General features: G+C 30.7%; 2 protein-coding genes across 2 annotated transcripts; one reads left to right on the top strand and one right to left on the bottom strand.

Moving 5' to 3' along the window:
* Positions 1-401: 401 nt before the first annotated feature.
* Positions 402-4607, bottom strand: LOC116772532 (uncharacterized). The gene is made up of 7 exons (XM_032664752.2): positions 4486-4607; positions 4134-4184; positions 3359-3507; positions 3110-3236; positions 2632-2749; positions 1968-2149; positions 402-895 (listed from the first exon to the last, which is right to left on the bottom strand). Exons 1-7 carry the CDS (start codon positions 4552-4554, stop codon positions 665-667), a joined length of 927 nt encoding a protein of 308 aa, XP_032520643.2. The 5' UTR covers positions 4555-4607; the 3' UTR covers positions 402-664.
* Positions 4608-4832: 225 nt separating this feature from the next.
* Positions 4833-10222, top strand: LOC116772507 (protein arginine N-methyltransferase 7). Its single transcript, XM_032664725.2, has 9 exons — positions 4833-5057; positions 5189-5427; positions 5540-5785; positions 6046-6224; positions 6984-7209; positions 7723-8498; positions 8829-8977; positions 9534-9693; positions 10084-10222. The coding sequence occupies exons 1-9, from the start codon at positions 4984-4986 to the stop codon at positions 10183-10185; spliced, it is 2151 nt and encodes a 716-aa protein (XP_032520616.2). The 5' UTR covers positions 4833-4983; the 3' UTR covers positions 10186-10222.
* Positions 10223-22252: the final 12030 nt, after the last annotated feature.

The raw sequence follows: 22252 nt of genomic DNA on the forward strand, positions 1-22252 counted from the left end.
AAAACAATCTAAAGACACGCCTACGTTACAGTATGCTAATATCGCAGTATGTCGATCGATTCCTTCCTTCTGTCACTTAACGATGAATTGAAGTTCCGAGTTCAACCGTTTCTAAGGATATAAGGATGAATTTCAAGCGAATAATTATAGTTGTAAACGGATTTTTGTAATTTGTACTTAACATATCGATATAATTAATAGTAAGTTTTGATTTTCTTCCTCAAATATAATATATTGATTTTAAGATAGAGTAAAATAAGAATAAATATGAAAAGAAATAAATTACAGTATATTATTAAGGAAATTAATTAAAGATTCTAGAGACTAATGTAATATTGTTTCGGTTTCACCAAACCTGACTTGGTGGGAATAAGGAATCTATGAAAAAAAAAAAAGACAAATTCCGCCATTTTCGATAACATATTTAATGTACAGTACACTGAAATTATTTTTAATTGATTATCACAAGCACAGCTTGAATTAATTGAATCTGTGTTCTCATCCACACAAACATTATTATAACACTTTATAAATAATATACTCGCAACAAGCGAACGGTAACGGTAACATGATTGAAACATAGATTTAGAAATAAATTATTTATTACAAGTGTTGCCTATTGAAAAAAAAAAAATTGTCTAAATAGTATCCTTTACGCTACTCTTTACTTCTTAGATACCGCTTTGTAGGCTAGTTTGCGGGACTTCATTGTGGACCACTTGTGCCGTTTATAGTAGTACACGATGGCGGCTAGGAAGGAAAATATTCCAATGGCCTTGATCGTCATGAGGCGGCGATCGTCCAGCTCTGGTTCAGAGCACCAACGTAGGAAAGTTGCCACGTCCTTTGCCAACTGGGAAGCCGTCGCTGGAGTACCATCAGTGTATTCCGCAGCCTGGAATAATGTCATTAATTAGAACTTATATGTTCTTTTTTTAAATTTATAATAGCTCATACATCCTTAAAATTACGCAGTATATTCTGTCAATGTCACATTATTGAGAAAACTGGAATGGATAATGCCATGGTTGGCTGGAAATTACTTATAATAATAACACAACTCTCTGACCTACATTTCTACCCACAGATATACTAAAAATGTTTAGAATGATAGTTCAATAAACAATGATTTCGGTATCCATCCTCACACCATAGATAACAGTGAACAACACAATGTAATTTATATCTTATTTTATTGTGAAACAAGGTCCATTTACCAAACATAACAAATTTATCATACTGTTGCTATTGATATACATACTCTTTTTTTGGTAATCATAGCAGTTTTTTTTTCTAATTATTGAAACATAATATTTGATTTTAATGTAAAGAGAAAATAATAATATTAGAATTATCTTCACAATTAAGAATACTATAATTCAGTCTTACTATATTATGTGGTTTTGTCAACTAGAGTTAACAATTGTAATCACTTCATTAACTAATTACTTATCAATTGTTGAATCATTTAATAGAAAACTTATAAATCTCCAATATATATTATATATATATATATATATATATATTAATGTGTTAGTATAGTTTCATTTTATGATATGAAGTTAAAAAACGTAATGTTTTAATGCTGACAAACAAAATAATATTCATAAAACAAGGTATATGAATTTCTTTCAATGAATTTATATTGTACGATTTTAGAATGCTAATGCATTAATTTTGCAAGGCATAAAAAATATTATAGTGTTATTAGTTATACATTATGTACGAATAGGCTATTAAATATTATTGACAATCTAGTTATTGACGGGTGATAGGTCGGAAGAGTGTGAGTATTTTATAAAAAAAAAAATTATAACACCTAAATTTGATATTAAGACAATACCAGTCATCTGTATATGCTCATAATTTCCTTGCATTATAATGGAATTTTGAGCATGATATGGTCAAAATTGTATTATAATATTGATTACATATTTAGAAAGGTAAATAGCAGTTAGTTGTAATACCTCATCGAACAAAACTTGTGCCATAGAAATGGCACCACCGGGGAAGTATGGGTTGTAGTTCTGTCCCTCACGCAGTATGACCCCAGCTGGTGCTTCCATGTAACCCGTCAGGAGAGCGAAGATGTAATCCTCGCCGCCCTTACGACCAGACACTATCAAAGATAGATCCGGAGGATAGGCACCTGGGGAAAGAGTTCAACATACATTGGACAATATCATTATATTAGAGTAACTAATATATTAAACAAATATTGAACATTAAGTAGAAAGATTAAGATAACTACATATCATTCAGAAAAACAATTATTTCTGCCCCAGAACAACGTTATCACTCTGTGGTTAATAGTTGAAAAGTAAGTCATCAATAATTAGTTAAGTTGTTGTAAAGCATTAAATATCCTAATGTATTGTTTATTAAAAAAAATAGGAATTAAAATTATTGTTTATGGTCTTATTTACACACTTTGTATTATTTTCCTTGACTTGTGTATGCAGATAATTCATTAGGTAGTTGAAATTTAAAAAGCAAGTAAATTTTTTTAATTTTACATCAAAGAAAATAAGTCAAGATTTTTTTTATCGGTTAGCTTTTAAGCAACTACTTAATAAATGTAATATTGAAATATATTTTGTATTGCATAATGTGTTTTTTTTTTTTGTATACCGTTGTTAGCAGCTCGAGCTGCATTTTCATTGGGGTATGGTGATGGGAAGTAGTCGGATAGTTTTCCTGGACGTTCAAAATAGTTGCCCTCCTCATCAGGACCGTCCTTAATCATGACCTTAACAGAAAATGATAAATATGAGATCATATGTCATTTATAAATAAATACACACACACACACACATATATATATATTTATATTTCTACTGTTAAATTCTAACTTAATTGCTTTGGAATTTATTATATGGTACTACTTCTAATTAGTTTAATGACAAACACATTTATTCCTAGTACGACCTGGAACTATTATTTTATACAAGATTACGTTTTTCATAATTTGTATATTGCGTTTTTGGATCCTGTCTAAATAGCTTATAATAAAACTATTTTAATAACTTTCAGACAGACAGTCTTACATTAACGAGCCTTGGATTTAGCTGAAGTTCTGTGAGTAAAACATTTAATTCAATTTAAGTACCTCAGCAGCTTCTGCCTTTGCCTCCTCCTCAGTATGGCTCACATTGACTAAGTTACGGTATGCAATGTACTGTAAAGAGTGGCAAGCCTTGCATACTTGCTTGTAAACTTCATAACCTCGGCGAATACTATAATAAAGAAATACAAAATAAATGACTTAAGAAAAATCACAATATTTCTCTGTTTGGTACATATTAAACAATTTGAATTTGGAATCATTATTAGAGTGATATTAGAACAATTAGTTGACCTGGCATGATCAAGAGATTGGAACCATCCATTGTGGCTCCAAGGCTGGTGGTAGGGATGTGCTTCCGTGCCTGAAGCCTGTACCGACTGTTCCAATGCAAACAGTAAGGCACCCACACCTCCCGCACCCACACCTAATGTGGTCAACCACTGGAATAATGATTATATGTTATTTGTATTATTTACCAACATTCCAATTTTGTACTTATGCTTTAATTAAAATTTGAGTGGAAAATTTATCAAGACAACTTCAGTGATATTTGAGTTCAGTTGCCTATACCAATGAAGCTATCATAAACCAATATTTCAATTTATTATTAATACCCTAAAATATTAAGTCTACATAATTGATTCTTATATTAATATGATATGTTTAAATACTTTGAAACATATTTTAGAGAAATTAAACATGTCTTAAGAGTGTATATGTAGTTTTTTAATCACTGCAGATAAGAAGTTGCAGTATTTCTGTCACAGATGTATTGGCATGTGTGGGTTGAACTGTTTATCAGATATATTTTCCTTAATCACTGTAATGTATTTTAGATGACAAATACATAGCTTTTGTGACAATAGAATAATTTATTTTAAAATATATTTAAGATATTATTTTTGCTATATTTTGTTAAATAAATAGATATATGTATAATACAGCAATAAATAAACAGCAATTAAAAATTTAAATATTAGAAAGAAAATGAAGAGCACTTATATTTCATTTTAATACAAAATTTCCTTTCTAACATAATCAAAGAAGTATTATAATTGATACTTACCAATTTCCTACTCTTAGTCCATGCATGAGCATTAGTGGACAGCTGACAAATCTGCAAAGGACGATTACATTAGTTTTCTTTACTTGTTACATAATGTTGAGAAGGTTATGCTTCGCCCTCGAAATTTTCTTTAAAATTAAACGATGACTTTTCTTCTCTTCACTAGCAGCATCCACTTTTTTAATTAAACACGATTTTAATTGTAAAAATTGTACTTTTTATTATGAAATACACAAGGTCCATCGATACTAAAACTGATGAAAATTTTGTATTACAAATAGGGTTATCACTTTCCTAGTTGAAACTAATATAGCAAGGGAATATTTAATGATTATATATAGACGGAAAGTACCTGGGGAGCCACTATCCCATATTTTTGCAAAAGTCGTGCCCCACAAATCCTGCCTACGGCGGCCGCCATGATAGTAAAACGTCGGAATGAAAGACTATTTGACTGACATCTGCAAAATCCAATCTTGCCGCACTTCAGAATGTTTTGAAAAAAATGAAAAAAACATATTCTATACAATTTATAATGATTAAAAATTTTAATTCTATTATATAACTGATAAATTCAGAAAAAATAGAAAAAAAAGTTTTTTTAATAATTAAACTTACTAACTTCTATAATTATTCTTTGTAATATTTTGTGTTTTAATCTTCATTTCAGTGTATAAATTCTGTCAATGCCAACATGAGCTATGGAGTATGGCATGAAATGTTTTTTCATTTGAAATTTTAAAAAATCTCGAAATTTTACAAAGATCATAATAATTATAATATTAATTTAAAGCTTATGCAATTATTACAATTATAAAATTTTATGGCTTCAATATTATAGAATGTTTTTATGTGCACTGGTTACATGTTAATTAAATATTTATTTAAAGTTCGTATTTCTGTAGTGGTGTCTATATTTAAGAGGTAAGAACCCAAAGTAGAAAGCTTACACTACCTTAATTATATAAGAAGCTTGTAATCAATTTCAATTATATCAGTGAATTTTATACTATAAAATTCAATTTGATTTCAAATAAATTAAACATATTTTGCAGGTTAGAAAGCTCTACAGCGTCGAAGATGCAGGTATTTACGCAAAAACGGAACCCAATCACTGGCGGTACGGAATGGGACGTGCAGCACGAAGATTATGATTATCACCAGGAGATAGCACGTTCAGCATTCGCTGATATGTTGCATGATACTGAGAGAAATAAGAAGTATCAAAGGGCCTTACAGTTGGCAATAGAAAAGATGCACAATCTTGGCAAGAAGGCTAATGTATTGGATATAGGTAAGTTTTATTTTCCACAAATGATCCATGTCAAAAAAAATTATGATAAAAAATAATGATTATGTAAATAGTTTTCTGAAAATAATTTTTCGTTTTGTTTAAATTTTTTCAGGCACTGGAACAGGACTACTATCCATTATGGCAGCAAGGGCTGGAGCTGACAGTATAGTCGCATGTGAGGCCTTTAAACCAATGGCAGAATGCTGTATTAAAATCCTTGAATGTAATGGAGTGAAACACAAAATAAAAGTTATCCCTAAGAGGTCAACGGAACTCACTGTGGGAGAAGATGGAGATATGAAGGAAAAAGCTAATATATTAGTCACAGAGGTGTTTGATACTGAACTAATCGGAGAAGGTATTAACAAAGCTATTAGAGTCACTTAGTGTGTTTCCAACACTCAATAATATTAGTGTTCCGTATTAGTTATACTTGGTTGGTATTGTTAAATAATGATATGATCTCAAGTGTAATGAAGGTAGATCACTTTATAGTTTATTATATTAGGTCCTGTGATCCAGTCTAGCTACTTAGCACAATACAGATACTATGAATTTAACATAGTTTTATTGAATACTAAATTTAGATATGCCTGTGTAATATAAATTATTTTCCAGGTGCAATTTCTACATTTACACATGCACACAAATTTTTACTTGAAGAAGACTGTATTGTGATTCCTGACTCGGCAGTAATATATGCTCAAGTTGTTGAATGTCCTACACTTCAGAAATGGAATAGACTTAATGACTTAGCTGATGAAGATCTACAAATAATTTTACGAACACCTCTAAAAGTATGTGAAATTTGTACTATTGTTTGACAAGTAATGTTTTAAAATTAAATCTAGGTTTAGTGTGACTGGAAATCATATTGATATTTAAGATTTTCATAAGTACACATTTACATGATCGTATTTAAATTTTTTCTGCCCTCATCACGATCGCTGTAAAATACTGATTCTTCTTTGTCGCAAGAGACTATGTAGACTCATCGTGGTTATCACATATCAGTGATCCGTGATACATGATGACTTTCATGGGAAGAGATAGTTGTAGTGCTTTCCCCTTGCCTTCTGTACCAGCACTTTTTTGGGGTTTTTTAGACTCCAAGGTTTGCTGTAGCGTGTTCCAGCCAGTGGTGTCAAATACTCTTAGAAAGTACATATGACTCGGAAAAGATCACATTGGTACTTGTCAGGTTTCGAGAACTCGCGCCCTCACGTATGAGAGGCGGGCCTTTTAACCTTCAGGCCACCACGACTTTTTAAAAATACTGATATATTGGCAAAAATATAAAATAATATAAGAAATTCCATAGTATGTCCAAACAAATTGTTTACTAATTTAAATGCAAATTGCCTGGCTACCTCTGGTTTGATCTTCAGGAAATTGCATATTGTGGCTTTGTTTTCATGAAAGCTTTATTAAAATTGATACTTTATGTGTATAACAGGATAAGCAAAAAATATTTGCCCAATAACCTGTCTTGTCTGAAATTATTCAAATACAGTCTTATTCTTAGTCAAGTTTTTTTTCTTATTGTAAAACTTCAGATGAAAGATTGCGCTGGATCGGCCGCAGTTCACGATCTCCAGCTCTCCCAGCTGCCTCGTTTGGCTTTTAAGGAGTTGTCTGATCAAATACCAATCTTTTATTACGATTGGTCTGGCCGTTCACCAATCGACAGAAACAGAACAGTGAAACAACAGTTTGTTGTCACAAACACTGGCATAGCACAAATAGTTTTTATGTGGTGGGAGTTGAATATGGACACCGAAGGTATTAATAAATTTAAACATATGAATTTATAATTGTAAAATGTCTATTGACAACTGACTTCGAAAATTAGTTTAAACTATTTTTATTCTCTCTTATCTTCTTTTGCTATGAACCAAAATCTTATCAGTGTCATGCAAAGATTAAAATTAAGAATTTAATGTGTTCATATATAAGAAATTCTAAATAAAGGTTTAGCGTATTAATCCTTACATACATAGGGTTGAATGAGAAATATATGAACTATGTTTATAAAATACAGGAATTGTAACATTTTTTTAACTTTTTTAATTTATTTCATACAATAGTTTCCTATTTCGCAAGAGATAGAATTGAAATTCTTTCCCTGGAAACTTGTACATTGACACATTTCCTCAAGTTAAAAGTTGAATGAATTTTATTAAGTCCAGACTATTACATAATACAATTTACCTCATCTTCATAAACAAGCTCAGTATGTATTCTGAAATAATTATGTTAAATTTTCAATGACTAGTTTTTTTTAATATTTTTTAGGTAAAATATGCCTAAGTTGCGCGCCATGGTGGGCGCATCCTGATGTGAATTTATCCTGTGAAAGACCACAAGATTCGATCCCTTGGCGCGACCATTGGATGCAAGCTGTGTATTACTTACCAAAAGACATAACCGTCCAAAAAGGCTCCGAGCTGTCCTTGGTGTCCTGTCAAGACGAATACTCCTTATGGTTTTATGTTGACGACGGCAAAACCGTGTACAAAAATTATAAAAGACCTATCTGTGAATGTGGTATACATATGGCGTTGTCAAGAACACATGTGTCCTATCTCAACGATGGTAGGAGAAGTAAAAGGTTTTTGGCACAGTTGAGGGAAGATTTACACAAAGACGCTGTGGTTTTAGACTTAAATGGGAGCAGTTTTATTGGTCTGGCTTCAAGTAGAATGGGAGCTAAAACTGTATATGTACTGGAAAATTCCAATCTGAATATATCAATTTTAAATGACTATATAAAGGAAAATGATTTACAAAATGTACAGATCATATCGGAGGTCACAGATGATATTTTGAATAGTGTAACAAATGTCATAGGTGATCCTAATTTCAGTAGCGCTATATTGCCATGGGAGAATCTGAAGATTGCATATTTATTATACAAATATAGAAGTAAATTAAGGGATAGTGTTGTCATAATGCCAGATTGTTGTGAGTTCTGGGCTATGCCGGTTGAGTTTCAAGATTTACACAAAATAAGAATACCATTGAATAAATGCGAAGGTATCGATATGACGATATTCGATAATCTCGTTGAGGTGCGGCCAACACTATATTTTACACAATTCTTTTTCAGTAAACTTATTATAAGTTTCTTCTGTGATGTCTTTCCCTATGGCCTCCAAGTGGTAGCAAAAAAAGTTTGAATAAGAAATGCTATCAAAAAAAAAATCTCAAGTTAAATAACTTTAATCCGACATATTTAGTAATATTGGAAATTAAAATATTCTAATTAATTCAAAATCAATTCCTAACATAGATATTAAACGAGAACCTTCATAAATAATATATACCAAATCCCAATTACAGTTTATCCTTGGATGTCCAGTACGGCCTGATGTCTAATACTAATATAATTATAATTCCAGAGTTCCCGTATCATAAGTGACGCGGATATCGAGGCGCAGCCTCTATGGGAGTACCCGTGTATATGTCGTGGGGAGGCGCGAAAAATTATTGAACTTAACATGTCAGATCTCAAACCCACGATCGCATCTGATGGGACTTATAAAGTTAGGTTTGTGAAAATATAAATAAATATATATATATTTGTGACATGTTTAATATATACAGCCATAGTGAAAACTCAGTGGACTTAAAACTTCTTTTTGTAAAATAATTCTATTTCTTTATTATTTATTTGGGATTCACGATAATTGTATAATTAACCAAATTAAATAAAACAGGTAGATGTTTCCAATCCGTTAAATTATTTTTGCCTTAGACATATCTTTTTTTTTTTTGCTATCAATAATTTATCTGTTGTTAGTACCATTTGAATATGTAAGACATGAAAATTAAATTTTTCACTAATGATAACATTAGATTTCCATATATTTTTAATATTTACAGATCCCAACTATTTGGATTGTATTTAATAAAGCTAATATTAATGAAAAGAAAATATCTTTAGCTTTATTTATTTTTTATAAAAATCATTTGTATCAATTCAGATTTTAACACAACATTTTTATGAGCAATAGTAAATTTGTTTGATCTCAATAAATTCAATTGTATTAAATGACATTGAAAACAAAGATGTGCAAAATTAAATTGAATTATTTTATTTTCAGTGATAATGAAGATAATGATGCAAATCCAGTTAATGGTTTTGCCATATGGTCGGTGTGGAGAGTTGGTGGGAAACCTATCAGTAGTGGCCCAATAGATTGGCCGAATGTTGGTCAAAGAGTTGTTTGGGACATGCATACAAGACAGGCTGTTAAAATATTAGTTAGTATTATATTAATATGATAATAAAACAGTTATGTTTATTATACTTGAACAGTATTAAGCTATTCACAAAATTATATATTAAAATCATTTGGAAATTGTGGTTCTGATAGTAATTTTTTTAAACAAACTTATAAAGACAACACAGTATCATACAATATATTTTAAAAGTGTAAAAATATCTGTAGCTTTGAACATTTGTTCATCGTTATTTGAGTCCAAGGAAAATATAGGTCTTAATTATATCTACACAGTGTGAGGGTAGTCAGATATAAAATTGATTTTAAAGTGCTTTAAAAATCTTGTACAATTTCCTGAACTAAAGTGTCTGAAATATCTACAAGTGCCGTGCCTGTGCCAGTCGATATAAGATTGTTTTTTATTTCACAGAAAAAATCCAGCTCAATAAATTCTGCGGACAAGTGGAACTACCAAGTGGCTTGTGATTTAAAGACTGGAGAGTTCAGCCTTAACATCAATTGGGAACAATAATGGTCCACAAACATAATATATGTATAATTGTACTCGGTCACTTTGTTTCATTTTTAACATAACTGCAATGTTTTCTCATAGTAATTTTAGTATGATAAAAGTTAAGAAGCTGTGGATTGACAGTTCAAGTAGAATTTAATCACAAACAGCCAAAGTAACAAACTTGCAACAGTAAAGTTATGAATATCATTTCATCTCAACATCATTCTTTAAAAAAATATATAATAAATCCAAAAATTTGTGTTTCGCGAATTTTTGACGTTTGAATATTACTATTATATACAATATATGGGTACGCAATAAATATAGCGATTTCCATAGTTATTATATAACATAGAATTAGACCACCGCAGTGTTGACATATAAATTCATACAAAAAACGCAGGCCGTTATCAAAGATCCGACGTGTGTTCACAGAACTCCGTAAAAAGATCGGACGTTAAAATATGGTAACTAGAAACTAGCATCACCTACCGCAGTACCTTTAAAAACTTAATAGCAACTTAGTAATTCCGTACTCGTATTTCAAGAACGCTTTTTGTGTCGTCTTCACGCAATCTCATTATACTGTCGGGAACTCACACGATTAATTAATTATTTATGGCTTATTAGAAAATCAACTTCGGATCGAGCCTCGGATGTGGATTCAATCTGTTGTAACGGATACGTTTTTGTTTCCGACATTATCTGTAATGCTGGAACACATGGCGTTTTTGTTGTGTGGTTGATGTTTACTGTTGACAGCGAATAATGGTTTAAAAGAAAAAAAATATGCACAGACAAAAAAACATTCACCTACACTACAAAGTTCGTAAAAAAATATATTTTTAATTCCCTTTAAGTGTTGTTAGTATTCACGCAATTTATTTTTGCTGTGATAATAATTCACACATGATTCAATCATAAGGATCTCAGATCGTGATGCCATAATGAATAAGAGGATGTCTGTCGAATTCAAATTAAATGTGACTTAATCTCGGTCATGACTTGAGTGGGTTTGAAGAAACAAAATGTATTAGTTTTATAACAAATACAGGAGATGACTTGCAGTTTGTTTCCATTATGTAGAATAAGTGTTATAAAAAGTAGATTGGTATGTATGTGTTAAGTAATTATATATTTAACTTTTAATGGAGTAAATGACTTGTGATTGAATAATACTCTCATGTGAGTGAAGATACCACCAGTTATGATCAAAATTGTTAAGGTTTATATTGTGTACGAGATCGTTGGCGGTTATTTCCTGTTTGTATGTGGTCCAGTCCGTCAGTCAAGTATTATGGATAAGGGCTGATGAAGACGCGTTTTTGTATTTTCTCGTGTTGAATGCCGCTTAGAGCAAGAAAACAAGTTTTGCGCTTACCGTTTACCTCAAATAGTTTTTTTCTTAAAATCGATTCCTTACGTAGAATATTTTTATAAGTCCCTGTAGTTATAAATTGTTGCTATTTATAAAATGTACTGTTTTTTTTGTTTGGATCCGTTCTCATCTAGAGATAATTCAGCATAGTTTTAGGAATATCTCTTTCATATATCATTCGATGTTGCAGTGAATTTGAAATAGATGGTTACTTTTTCATAAAAAGCATTAATTTGAATTCAGAGATAGTAAAATTAGTTACCGTGATCCAAGGATTAATTTTTATAGCTATTTTATCATATAACGAATATCTAGTTGACACTATAAATATTAACGAACTTTTTTCTGCCAAAGGCAGGTTACATTTGTATACATATTACAAGAACCAAATGCACATAGAATATTCGACATAAAATAGGACATTATGAGAGGAATAAAAAAACAATAAAGGCATGTGGTCTTGTGATGTTATTCTTTCTCCAACCTAAACAATTAACAATAGGAATCTAAAGAGAATTACCGAAACAAGGTCGTTTGAACGACTGCCTGTTCGTATATTTATAATAATTATAGTTTTTAAAAATAGTTACACAGATATTTTTATGTATATAAGTTTCACAACTATGAGACAAAACATCTTAGCTTTCCATGGATTCACCGTGCGGGTGCCGGATCCATCGCGTTGCAGGGAGATGAACTTTAACAGTACTTGGGACTTGCGACCCAGGGTAGGTTCCACGTTCCAAGCTCTTCCTCTACCTGACCAAATTTGAAAGGAACCTACTGGGGCTGCATCCAAAGTCCTTTCCAAGAATGGATTGATATTAGTTCTGGACAGGCCCAAGTCTTTTAGTAGGTTGTAGGGATATTGAGCCGTTATACCTCTCGCTCCCACTTCTACCGCGTACAAATCCACGACGAACCTATTTCGAGTGAGTTCGTTAGTGAGCTCGTAATATTTATTGACCTTGATGGTTTGGTCTTTGAGGATCTTGGTTTCCCAAGGAACCGTAAGCTGTATTAACACAACACGCTTTAAAATTCGTTAATACAGAAATATGTCAGGTCTGGACGCCGACTTAGAAATAATTGTATTTAATATTATATGAAAATATTTAAGACTGAAGATTGAATTAGAAAAAATAATAAGACGAAGACTTTTAACAAAGCTAAGTGTGAGTTCCAGCCATAATGGACATTGAAAAGATTTAACTTACACATGGATGCCCTCTACACATAAAAATAAATATTTCGTTTGTAACTTAATTAGCACTAATCACTTAGGATCATAGAGTATAAAATGTTTGTCTATAATTTTCTAGTTAATGGATTGAATAAATTAAGGGCCTTAGAATGAATTCCCGTCGTCTATCTTAATACCGACCGTTTGAAGGACATACGTCCAAAACCCTATTATGGTAAAAAAATAAGATAGAAATTTGGGTGTTGAAATTAAAGTTGTACTAAGGATACAAATGGGTTTTCGTTTTTTGATTTATAGTTTTGTTATACTTGTGGTGTGTGGAAACTGGAGGCACAGATATTATTACAATTGTCATTAAATAATTTATCAATCAATCGAGTTGGTATGCTAATATAAATTTTATTTTATTCTCAATATTTTTAAAGTAGTAACCTTTTTGATATACATTCAAAAGTATTATTTCTTAATCTTAATTTATTTAATAATTAATAACAAATAAAAATTTACATTATCTATAATTTATTATCTGTATCATCGTGTTGAAAATTCATGATCTCGAAAGACATCATCGCTATGAATGGCGACGAAAAAATAAAAATGGAATGATATAACTAAGAAATAAATTAAAAGTCTATGAAGACCAGTCGTCATTTATGAATGACAGGCAATAAATCTAATTTACAGATCTAATAGACTCATGTGAAAGTGCTTTTTACTTCTTTTGTATCAGTGAGTTTTTTTATTATATTTTTTATGATCAAACTAGTCGATCCTGTAGTTGTTAATTGGTATTTTGTTGATCATATTATGTGGTATTTATATTTAATAAGATCCAGTCCGTTCTTGTTATAATTAGCAACAAATCTTTCCAAATAAAATATTAAAAGTTCCAGAAAACGGCAAATCATATTTTATGACAAATATTTAAAGACTGGTATGCTATGTCCAAAAATTTTATAAATTGTTCAGTTGTCTCACTTGTTAAGTTATTCAATTCAACAGCATTTATTTAATATTAAATTAAAAAAAAAACATTTGAAATTTTCTTTCTGGTCTATATCTTAAAATAAAAATGAAAAAAATATATCTATCATGAAGAGTTAAAAACTAACATATACTAAGATTTAGCAATTGATTAACTAAAGGGTTTTGTAATATTGAATCATTTTGCGCTTTTAATATCAAGAATATTTACATCTTGCACAGTGTCGAAACTCGACATCACCAAATAACCGCCGTGGGCTGGTGTATTCAATTTATAAAGCTGAGGTCGTGCCTGTAGCGGTGTCAAAGGTTAATCGGAGGCTTGATGACCGTCACATTGAAAGCGAACTATTGTCGTACAACACTGTGCAATGAGTTGACCATAGACGTAAATCTCGTATATATCTGATAGTAAGATCTCACAGCCATACAATAAATAATTAACCGTTTGAACGGCCGTCTCTGTATATTGTATATGACAAGAAATTATTTGACTATTAAATAAATACGTATGTATTGATGGTTATTTACTTATTATGTAAACGGATGCCGAAGATTATGTTTATAAATTAAATTGTTTTAATCAATATAATTTTATCCTATATACCTATATATTTTTCTAACAGAAATAAAAGTACGTTTAATATAAGACAACCTAAATAGTTATATATCGAGTAAGTAATGTTAAGGCCTAAAGATTAAACAAATCTTTTCTTAGTTTCTTTGTCCATTTTTGGAATGGCTGATTCGATTTTGATGTTCATTCATCGAACCGGAAATCCTTTAAGAAATTAGTTAAAAACTAAATAATTATATCTAAGCTTATAACTCCGTGTCTGAAATTAAAATAAGCCTATTTAAAGTCATTCAAGTACTCAGAAAATAATGATAGCAAAGAAACGAAAATTAACATATATAAGTAAAATCACGAAAAGCGATATTACATTATATATGTGAAATTTTATTTTGACGGCGAATAAAGTAATGTTTACGTTCCACTGTAAATATTACTCTTTGAAAAAGAAAGACACAAATATTAAGACATAAAAACCTCCTTCGATTGATTCCACTCACGAGTCACGATGGAACTGTCTCCTGTCAACGGATCTCTATTTGGACATAACTTTTAACGATGGTGATGTGGTATAAAAATTTATTTTTATGGCAACATCCGTGTGTTTAAAAACGTCTCGTTTGAAATGAATCTCAACAGGAGGTCGGACAGAGCGCATCTTAATCGATCGCAAATAGATCTTGTAGAAATAATGAGATTTTATTATTAGATATTATCTATAAGTTATCGGTGTTTACTTGAATTAATATTAAATAAATATAAGTGACCTATATTATTATCATGTATGAATTGCTATGCATTAGCAATTAAATACAAACAAAAGGTCAGTGGATTTAATAAATAACATCGTTTAACAGTAATGAAGGTGGTTCAATAAAATCTTAGATTGTGTCTTATGTTAGCTCACTTTACGCTGTGTTTGTGGATTGTTTTCATTATTTACGTACATAAATGTATTGCAATAACATTATTATAGTAAACTATAGGTTAGCGGTTAAACAGCACATTCGGGTAATGACTTAATAATAGTTTTTCAATGTAAGCGTATCGTAAATTATGGATCTTAGATGAAACAATAAAACGTACTTGGGTTTAAAAAAAAATTATGAAAACCGACTTTGAAATTTGATATTTTACAATATTATATATTGTTTATAATAAACTTAATATTAAAGTCCGACATTATATTAAAATATAACTGTATATGCAACTTAAATCTTATTTATCTGTAAGAAAATGTTTCTTGTCTCATAAAATTTGCTAGTGTTTGGTTGAAAATCCTAAGTTTACACGAACTTGGGAATAGTTTAAGAGGTTATCAGATTTATGCAGGTGTAAATAAAATTCTAATCTTACACAATTCCTAAATCACGTCGCAATAATATTACACGTATTGAGTGTCCGAGGAAATTGTCAGGAATTCGAATTCACGAAATCGGAATATTCATTGATTTCAAATTTAATTTAATATGAAAATTTACATTTCATTGTTTTTTTTAATAACAAATTCCATCACATGAAATCCTGGGAAATACACAAAATTTGAATGTTTGTTCTTTGTTTATAACAGAAAAAAAATATATATAAAACACGACATGAATTTATATTTGTATACGTAAATACTTTTCTTTCATGATGAAAACAACGAAAAGTTTTGTTCTTCGTTTTCGTTTATCTTTTGTTTTCAATTAAATTTGTTTATATTAACTGCATATATCTCTGTAATGGAATAAAGTGTAATAAGGTTATAATTGCTTCAATAGCTAGTACTTGTAGCATTTTTCACCCAGACAGTTGGCTTAAGTTAGCGTTCAATACAGGTCCTAAAGAACATTTATTTTACTGTATCCTTTAGCTTGGAATTTGTAGATTATAATTTAAATTACACACTGTGTAATCTGAAATACATTTTGCTAACAGTTTGTTTATAACTTGAATCCAAAAGATTGATGTTTATATTTTATTAAATTAAATTAAATTTATATTTATATTTATCTATAATCTAAATATCTATCGAACGATGTGTTTTGAGACATGTTTAAAATAAAGAGAGCCTCTTATAAACGTCTCTGAACTCGTTCGACTCATTGTTTCTTATAAAATCTTTCTACATAAGAATTATTCAGCTGTTTTGCCTTTATCTTTCCAGTGTAAAATAATGAGCATTCATTAATTTTGTGAGCGAAATACTGTAGTAACCTGTTATTATGATTTATTATTATTGATGCCTTTAATACTGTAGCTCGTATGTCCATATCCAGATGATATTCTAACCAGATTACCGTCTTTACTGTTTTAACAATAAAGACCACAATAATAGTTGTTAAACCTCGCATTTATTCCAAGCCCGATTGATTTTATCAATGCCGTGTAAGGAAATGGCTGTAATTATATATTTAATCATATTGATTACGCTAAACCGTGGATGTATAATTATATTTAACTAGATATCGAAGTAATATCAAAGATTTTATGTTGACGGATTGAAATATTTGCTTCGTGACTCGTTGTTTTAGAGTTCTGTGTGAACCGCACCTATTGTACAATATCGAGAATTAGAGATGTTCATGTTGTTTACTTTTTAAATTACATAAGGTGGACGATTGGATATAACTTGAGATAATTAAGAGATCTTTTAGTAATAAATAAGTTTTTACGCCTTTTTCAGATCTAGAATTCATAATTAAATTTAGAAAAGTTTTAAGTGAAAGCATTTTATATTGCTTTTATATGACATCTAATATCATATCACAATCAATATAATAGTCATACTGAATTGTTTAAACTCTAAAAAATATTCTCATCGCTGTTGATGTGTATTTATGAAAAGAAGTACATTACTAAATTTATATTATCATAAAAAAAAAATCGTTGCAATTTATTTGCTATGCAACAAAAATAATATTTGAACATAATATGTAACTGTTTTATTTTATGTGAGAAAGTCATAAAATTTTCTCTACAATATATTGTACATAAAACGAATGCATCTGGTTATATAAAATAGTAATTGGCCTGTTCAATGAGTTGACAATTTCGCTTCACAGCAATTATATGTGACAAGGAGATCTTAAAATGTGTAAGCAGATGCCCTAAGCTTAGTTTATAATGTAGTTGACCAATTAAATGTATAACTAATATATTAATGAGCAGAGCTTAAAGGTAATAATGTTGTACAATTATTTTTGTACATTAATATCACCATGTACTAGGCGACTGTTAATTCTAATAACATTGAACCAGAACATTAATAAAATTAATGCAATTATTATCATAATAAAGAACAAGATATAACGTGTCATGACATGAATTCTTGTCCTAAACGTGTAGGAGTGTCATTAGCTTTGTCGGGTGCGCAGGCGCATGTGAGCCCGCGGCGAAACGAGCGAGATGCTGTAATTGATACAAATTATACACTAGATATTAACATGTACAGAACACTGAACAATGGTAAGTACATTAAAACGGATAAAAAATTACTTATAATTATGTATATAGGAGCTCTAGATACGAGGCAAGGCTATCGTCAAATTTAAATTGACAGTAGAAACTGATTTACTACCTGCCTATTATTATAATTAATCGCCTGTGTAAGGTATTTTGGAACGGTTTTCATATAATTTGCACAAATTTACAGTTAACTCGTATTAGAATCGAGTCTTGTGTTTTTGCGATATCTTGCGAATGTTTCTCAATAGTTCGTATAAACTTTAAGGCAATTAGCGGCGCCGCGTTGATGAAACATCACTGAACACCGCTAATTTGGCTTTGGTTTCACTTCATAGAATGTTGGATTGATAAATCTTTGGTAGAACTAAACTTTAATTGATGTTCATTGGTTTGATCTCAGTTTATCATTTTACTTAAAACCTCTAAAATACTTTAGGAATTGTATTTATATACATCTTTGTTGAATGTGGAATTTAAATCACACACGTGTGTATTCAAATAATATCGCAATGCTATCTTCTACGATATATTAAATACAATAAGATATTCATCATTTGTTTTAATTTATTAATATATTATTGTGACAAATAAGACAAAAGCGTGATTGTAATAATGTTAATAGCCGACATTTTGAAAGCGTGACTTGACTTAAATAAATGTATATAGTGTTTGCGGTCGCTACTAAATCCATTCCTCATATTGTCCAATTCCGTAATTCACAGCTTTAATGGAAGTAAAATTTTCATTATAAATAACTTTATAGTTGTTCGGAAAAATAACAACGAATTAAGTTTAATTCGCTTAGTTCTCAGGCAATAATTTATATAGCAAATCAAAGGCTCCTCCGATAGCGGAGACCTCGTCGTCGATACATCGTTTATAAATGGCATTTTTTTAAGTGGACCGGAAATTCTCAGCGATCCGTTCACTTGATAGATTCCACACACTTCCCTTTCGCAATGGTTCGGATAATTAACTTTGTGTTGCCTCTGGCTACTGAGGCTTCAAGATAGCAAAACAGAATTCTTGTTCCGTTGCATTTGCTTATTGAGTAAACGTAAATATTCATTTAAATTAACAATTTTCTATATTCATTTAACTGTCACTGATTGAATCTGCTGATCGTTTAACATATGCCTAATATATATATATATATATAGTTTGTATAATTAAGGAAGAATAGATTGCATATCCTATATTTTGTGTTTTATATATACTTTAGCCTATAATTTAGCCAATTTTAGTTATTCAATAGTATAACCATGATTGTAACTATAGATAAACAAGAGGAAAAAAAAAAAATTGCCGACAAATGATTATTCATTCATCCTTAGGAATTGGTATTGCTAGTGACCCAATTATAACTTTTTTCTATTTTCTGTTTTCATGTCATATGTACAAACCCTTGCCTAAATTTTGTTAAATAATTAAAAAGGATCATAAAAATATACACAAAGAGGTTTCCTGTGAAGTTCGAAAATATATTCTGTGATGCGGAAGGAGAAGCTTGGCTGTTTTTTTATTCATTGAGTAAAACAGCCTCAGGCCATAACACAGGTATTTTTTGTCGTCTATTATTTCGTAAAGCAGCTACGGCAGGTACATAGTGTATTTGTGACAGAAATGGACAAAAAATATATTATTATAGTCAGATATTTTATTATCAATTTATATATTTTCGTCGGTTATTTAAGCTGTTATGCAACAATACATAATGCGTGTTAGAATATTTGTATTCTGCAGGTACTCCCTCGTGACATCCGACCCATTCTAAGGGTTCTACGTTTAGGAATGCTCAAAATCGAACTATTTCAGCCGATATTTTTCAAAACTTGCAACCTTTTTCTCAATCTGTTGTGCCTATGCTATTTTAAAAATGCATCGCAGTTGTGTTCACGTGGAATAATAGATATAAAATCGACGGTTTGTAGGCTGAGTGTTCGAATATACAAAATACTTATGACGTTATAATGATACTTTGAATATTGGTAACCTCTGAGTATACGCACTCGCACTGCATTAATATATTTTATATATGTTATAGGTTTTAAAAACACGTTAAGTATAGGAATTGATGTGTTTGTTATAACTAACTCTTTGTTAAGCTTCACAATAACTTATTAGTAACATATAAAATATGCAATGAAAACTATATACAGTATGTATATTAAGTCATCAATCAAGTCATTAATCATTTTATAAATTAAGTCATTATTTTTAAATAATAGTTGCAATTTATCTCCTCCCCACACAGGTAGTTGGTAAAAAGGCCGAATATTCTAATTTCATTTTGGTGGCTGTTAAATAAAGACTAATGTGCCACAGACGATACGTATTAAAAATGCAATTACTTTACAGACTAAATAAAAATTTAAAAATAGATTTTTATAACATTTATTTACAATCTAATATAAATAATCTTTATGTATAGAGTTTATGATTGCACATTTTATTAAACTATTTATTATATATACTTAAACATGAAAAAATATAAAAGATTACTATCCTGTCTTTATAACATGTGATTTGTCAATCGTAAATGCTGTACAAGGTTTTAATGTGAATGCAATAATGGAAACATTCATTCGTTAAATGTATGTGTGTATTCGACTATTGCAATTTATTTTGCAAAATTATTGAAGAAATTCTAATGTAATCGTCAATGAGTTATGGCATTCATAAAACTACAAATTGCCATACGACGTTAGAAACCAGAGAATTGACACGGCATACATTTCATCTCGTAATTTATATCTTAATAATACACATCAATAACAATTGAGGAACATCATTAATTGAAAACTTACGACATTACTATTATGCCATTTATATTTATTAAAATTTACAAGAAAATTTTTAATTTTAGTGTTCAAATTAGCGTGCGGTTTTGAAGTTCGTTAAATGAGAATTTTACAATTGCTTTTTTTTTACTATTGTCCGTTTTATTGCATTCCATTGCAAGTAAGTGGAAACTTTTAATAATTAAAGTTTGTCATTTCGATTTAGCGGCGATCCTTTCACAGATGTGATATATAATAGGTATAAATTAAATGCTAACATCAATAAATCGTTTATGTTATTATTACAAATGGCTTCAAAGGAGTTTATGAGCAATCGATCACGAAGTCATGATAAACGAGAGTGTTGCCAGACACCCGGCGGCTGAAATATTATATTAATTCGATGTTGCAAGTCTTGTCAACCCGTACAAACAGACAGTCGTAACTTGCGCTAAATATTATTACAGATAGCTATGACTTAGATAAAGATTAAGAAAGTTATTAATTGCAACCATTCGTGAAAACAGCTATACATATCGTTATACTCGTAATTGTCTTTACTTGTATTCCTACCAATTCGATGTATCAATTCAATCAGTGGATTGTAGAAGTACTTTTACTAAACTTTACCAATATAAATACCTACAAAGTTTTTAACAAAGTCTGAATTGACAAGATAAAAATAATCGTAAAACATTATAACCATAACCTGTTGGACTTTATTCGATATTTTTCGTGGATGAAAGTTATCAAATTGCTATAAAATGTTGCTTTGTAGGTATAAGTTTATATGATATTAAGTATCATATTCACGTGTTTATTTTTAACTCGTACATTAACTGAAAACGTAAAAATACACTAAAAACATGAAAATAAAACAAAATATGTGCTTTTCAATTCATGGTCTGTAATGCCTGTAATGCTAAAAAGGGTAAAATCTGTTAATTGACTTCTTGACGTAGGTTTGACAGTTACGTTTTGGACATTTCTAGTTTTTGTATAGGGTTTTCCATTAAGGGCGCTTGATCTTTGAAATGCAAAAAAAAATACATGTAGGAAAGATATTTGCGAAATTTTTTTTTTATTTGGAAGGTCTATCGACCCCATTATGTATGGAATATGACATCATTCAAATGACCGCCACGGCTTCGGTTGGTGGCGCGCACACGAAAGGTCCAATTTTCGATGACTCTGGCGCACAAATCGGGCTGTATTTGATCGATGGCGTGGCGTATGTTGACTTTGAGGGCATCGGTGGTTTGCGGCTTGTTGGCATAGACCTGCGACTTAAGAAAACCCCACAAGAAAAAGTCCAGCGGGGTCAAATCGCACGATCTCGGTGGCCAGTTCACGTCGCCTCCGCGCGAGATGACCATGTCCAGAAATTGCTCGTGCAGAACTTCCATCGTAGCGTGTGCTGTGTGGCACGTAGCGCCGTCCTGTTGAAACCACATGTTGTCCAGATCCATATTCTCGATTTCAGGCCAAAAGAAGTTGGTTATCATCGACCGGTATCGCTCACCATTGACGGTGACGGCCACACCATTATCGTTTTCGAAAAAATACGGACCAATCACGCCTCCGGCCCAAAATCCGCACCAAACAGTCACTTTCTGCGGGTGCATTGCCACTTGGTGAACCTCGTGTGGATTGGTCTCGTCCCAAATACGGCAATTTTGCTTGTTGACATAGCCATTCATCCAAAAATGCGCCTC

Source organism: Danaus plexippus, chromosome 12, assembly GCF_018135715.1.
Source record: "Danaus plexippus chromosome 12, MEX_DaPlex, whole genome shotgun sequence".
Taxonomy (NCBI): domain Eukaryota; kingdom Metazoa; phylum Arthropoda; class Insecta; order Lepidoptera; family Nymphalidae; genus Danaus; species Danaus plexippus.

Excerpts from the sequence above, each read along its gene's own strand:
- LOC116772532 (XM_032664752.2), bottom strand. The coding sequence starts at position 4,554 with ATGGCGGCCGCCGTAGGCAGGATTTGTGGGGCACGACTTTTGCAAAAA. Across the intron at positions 3,237-3,358 it reads CAATCTCTTGATCATGCCAG|TATTCGCCGAGGTTATGAAG; the intron begins GTCAACTAATTG and ends TCTTTATTATAG. Across the intron at positions 2,150-2,631 it reads AGCTCGAGCTGCTAACAACG|GTGCCTATCCTCCGGATCTA; the intron begins GTATACAAAAAA and ends CTCTTTCCCCAG.
- LOC116772507 (XM_032664725.2), top strand. The coding sequence starts at position 4,984 with ATGTGCACTGGTTACATGTTAATTAAATATTTATTTAAAGTTCGTATT. Across the intron at positions 5,058-5,188 it reads GTGGTGTCTATATTTAAGAG|GTTAGAAAGCTCTACAGCGT; the intron begins GTAAGAACCCAA and ends CATATTTTGCAG. Across the intron at positions 9,694-10,083 it reads GACAGGCTGTTAAAATATTA|AAAAAATCCAGCTCAATAAA; the intron begins GTTAGTATTATA and ends TTTATTTCACAG.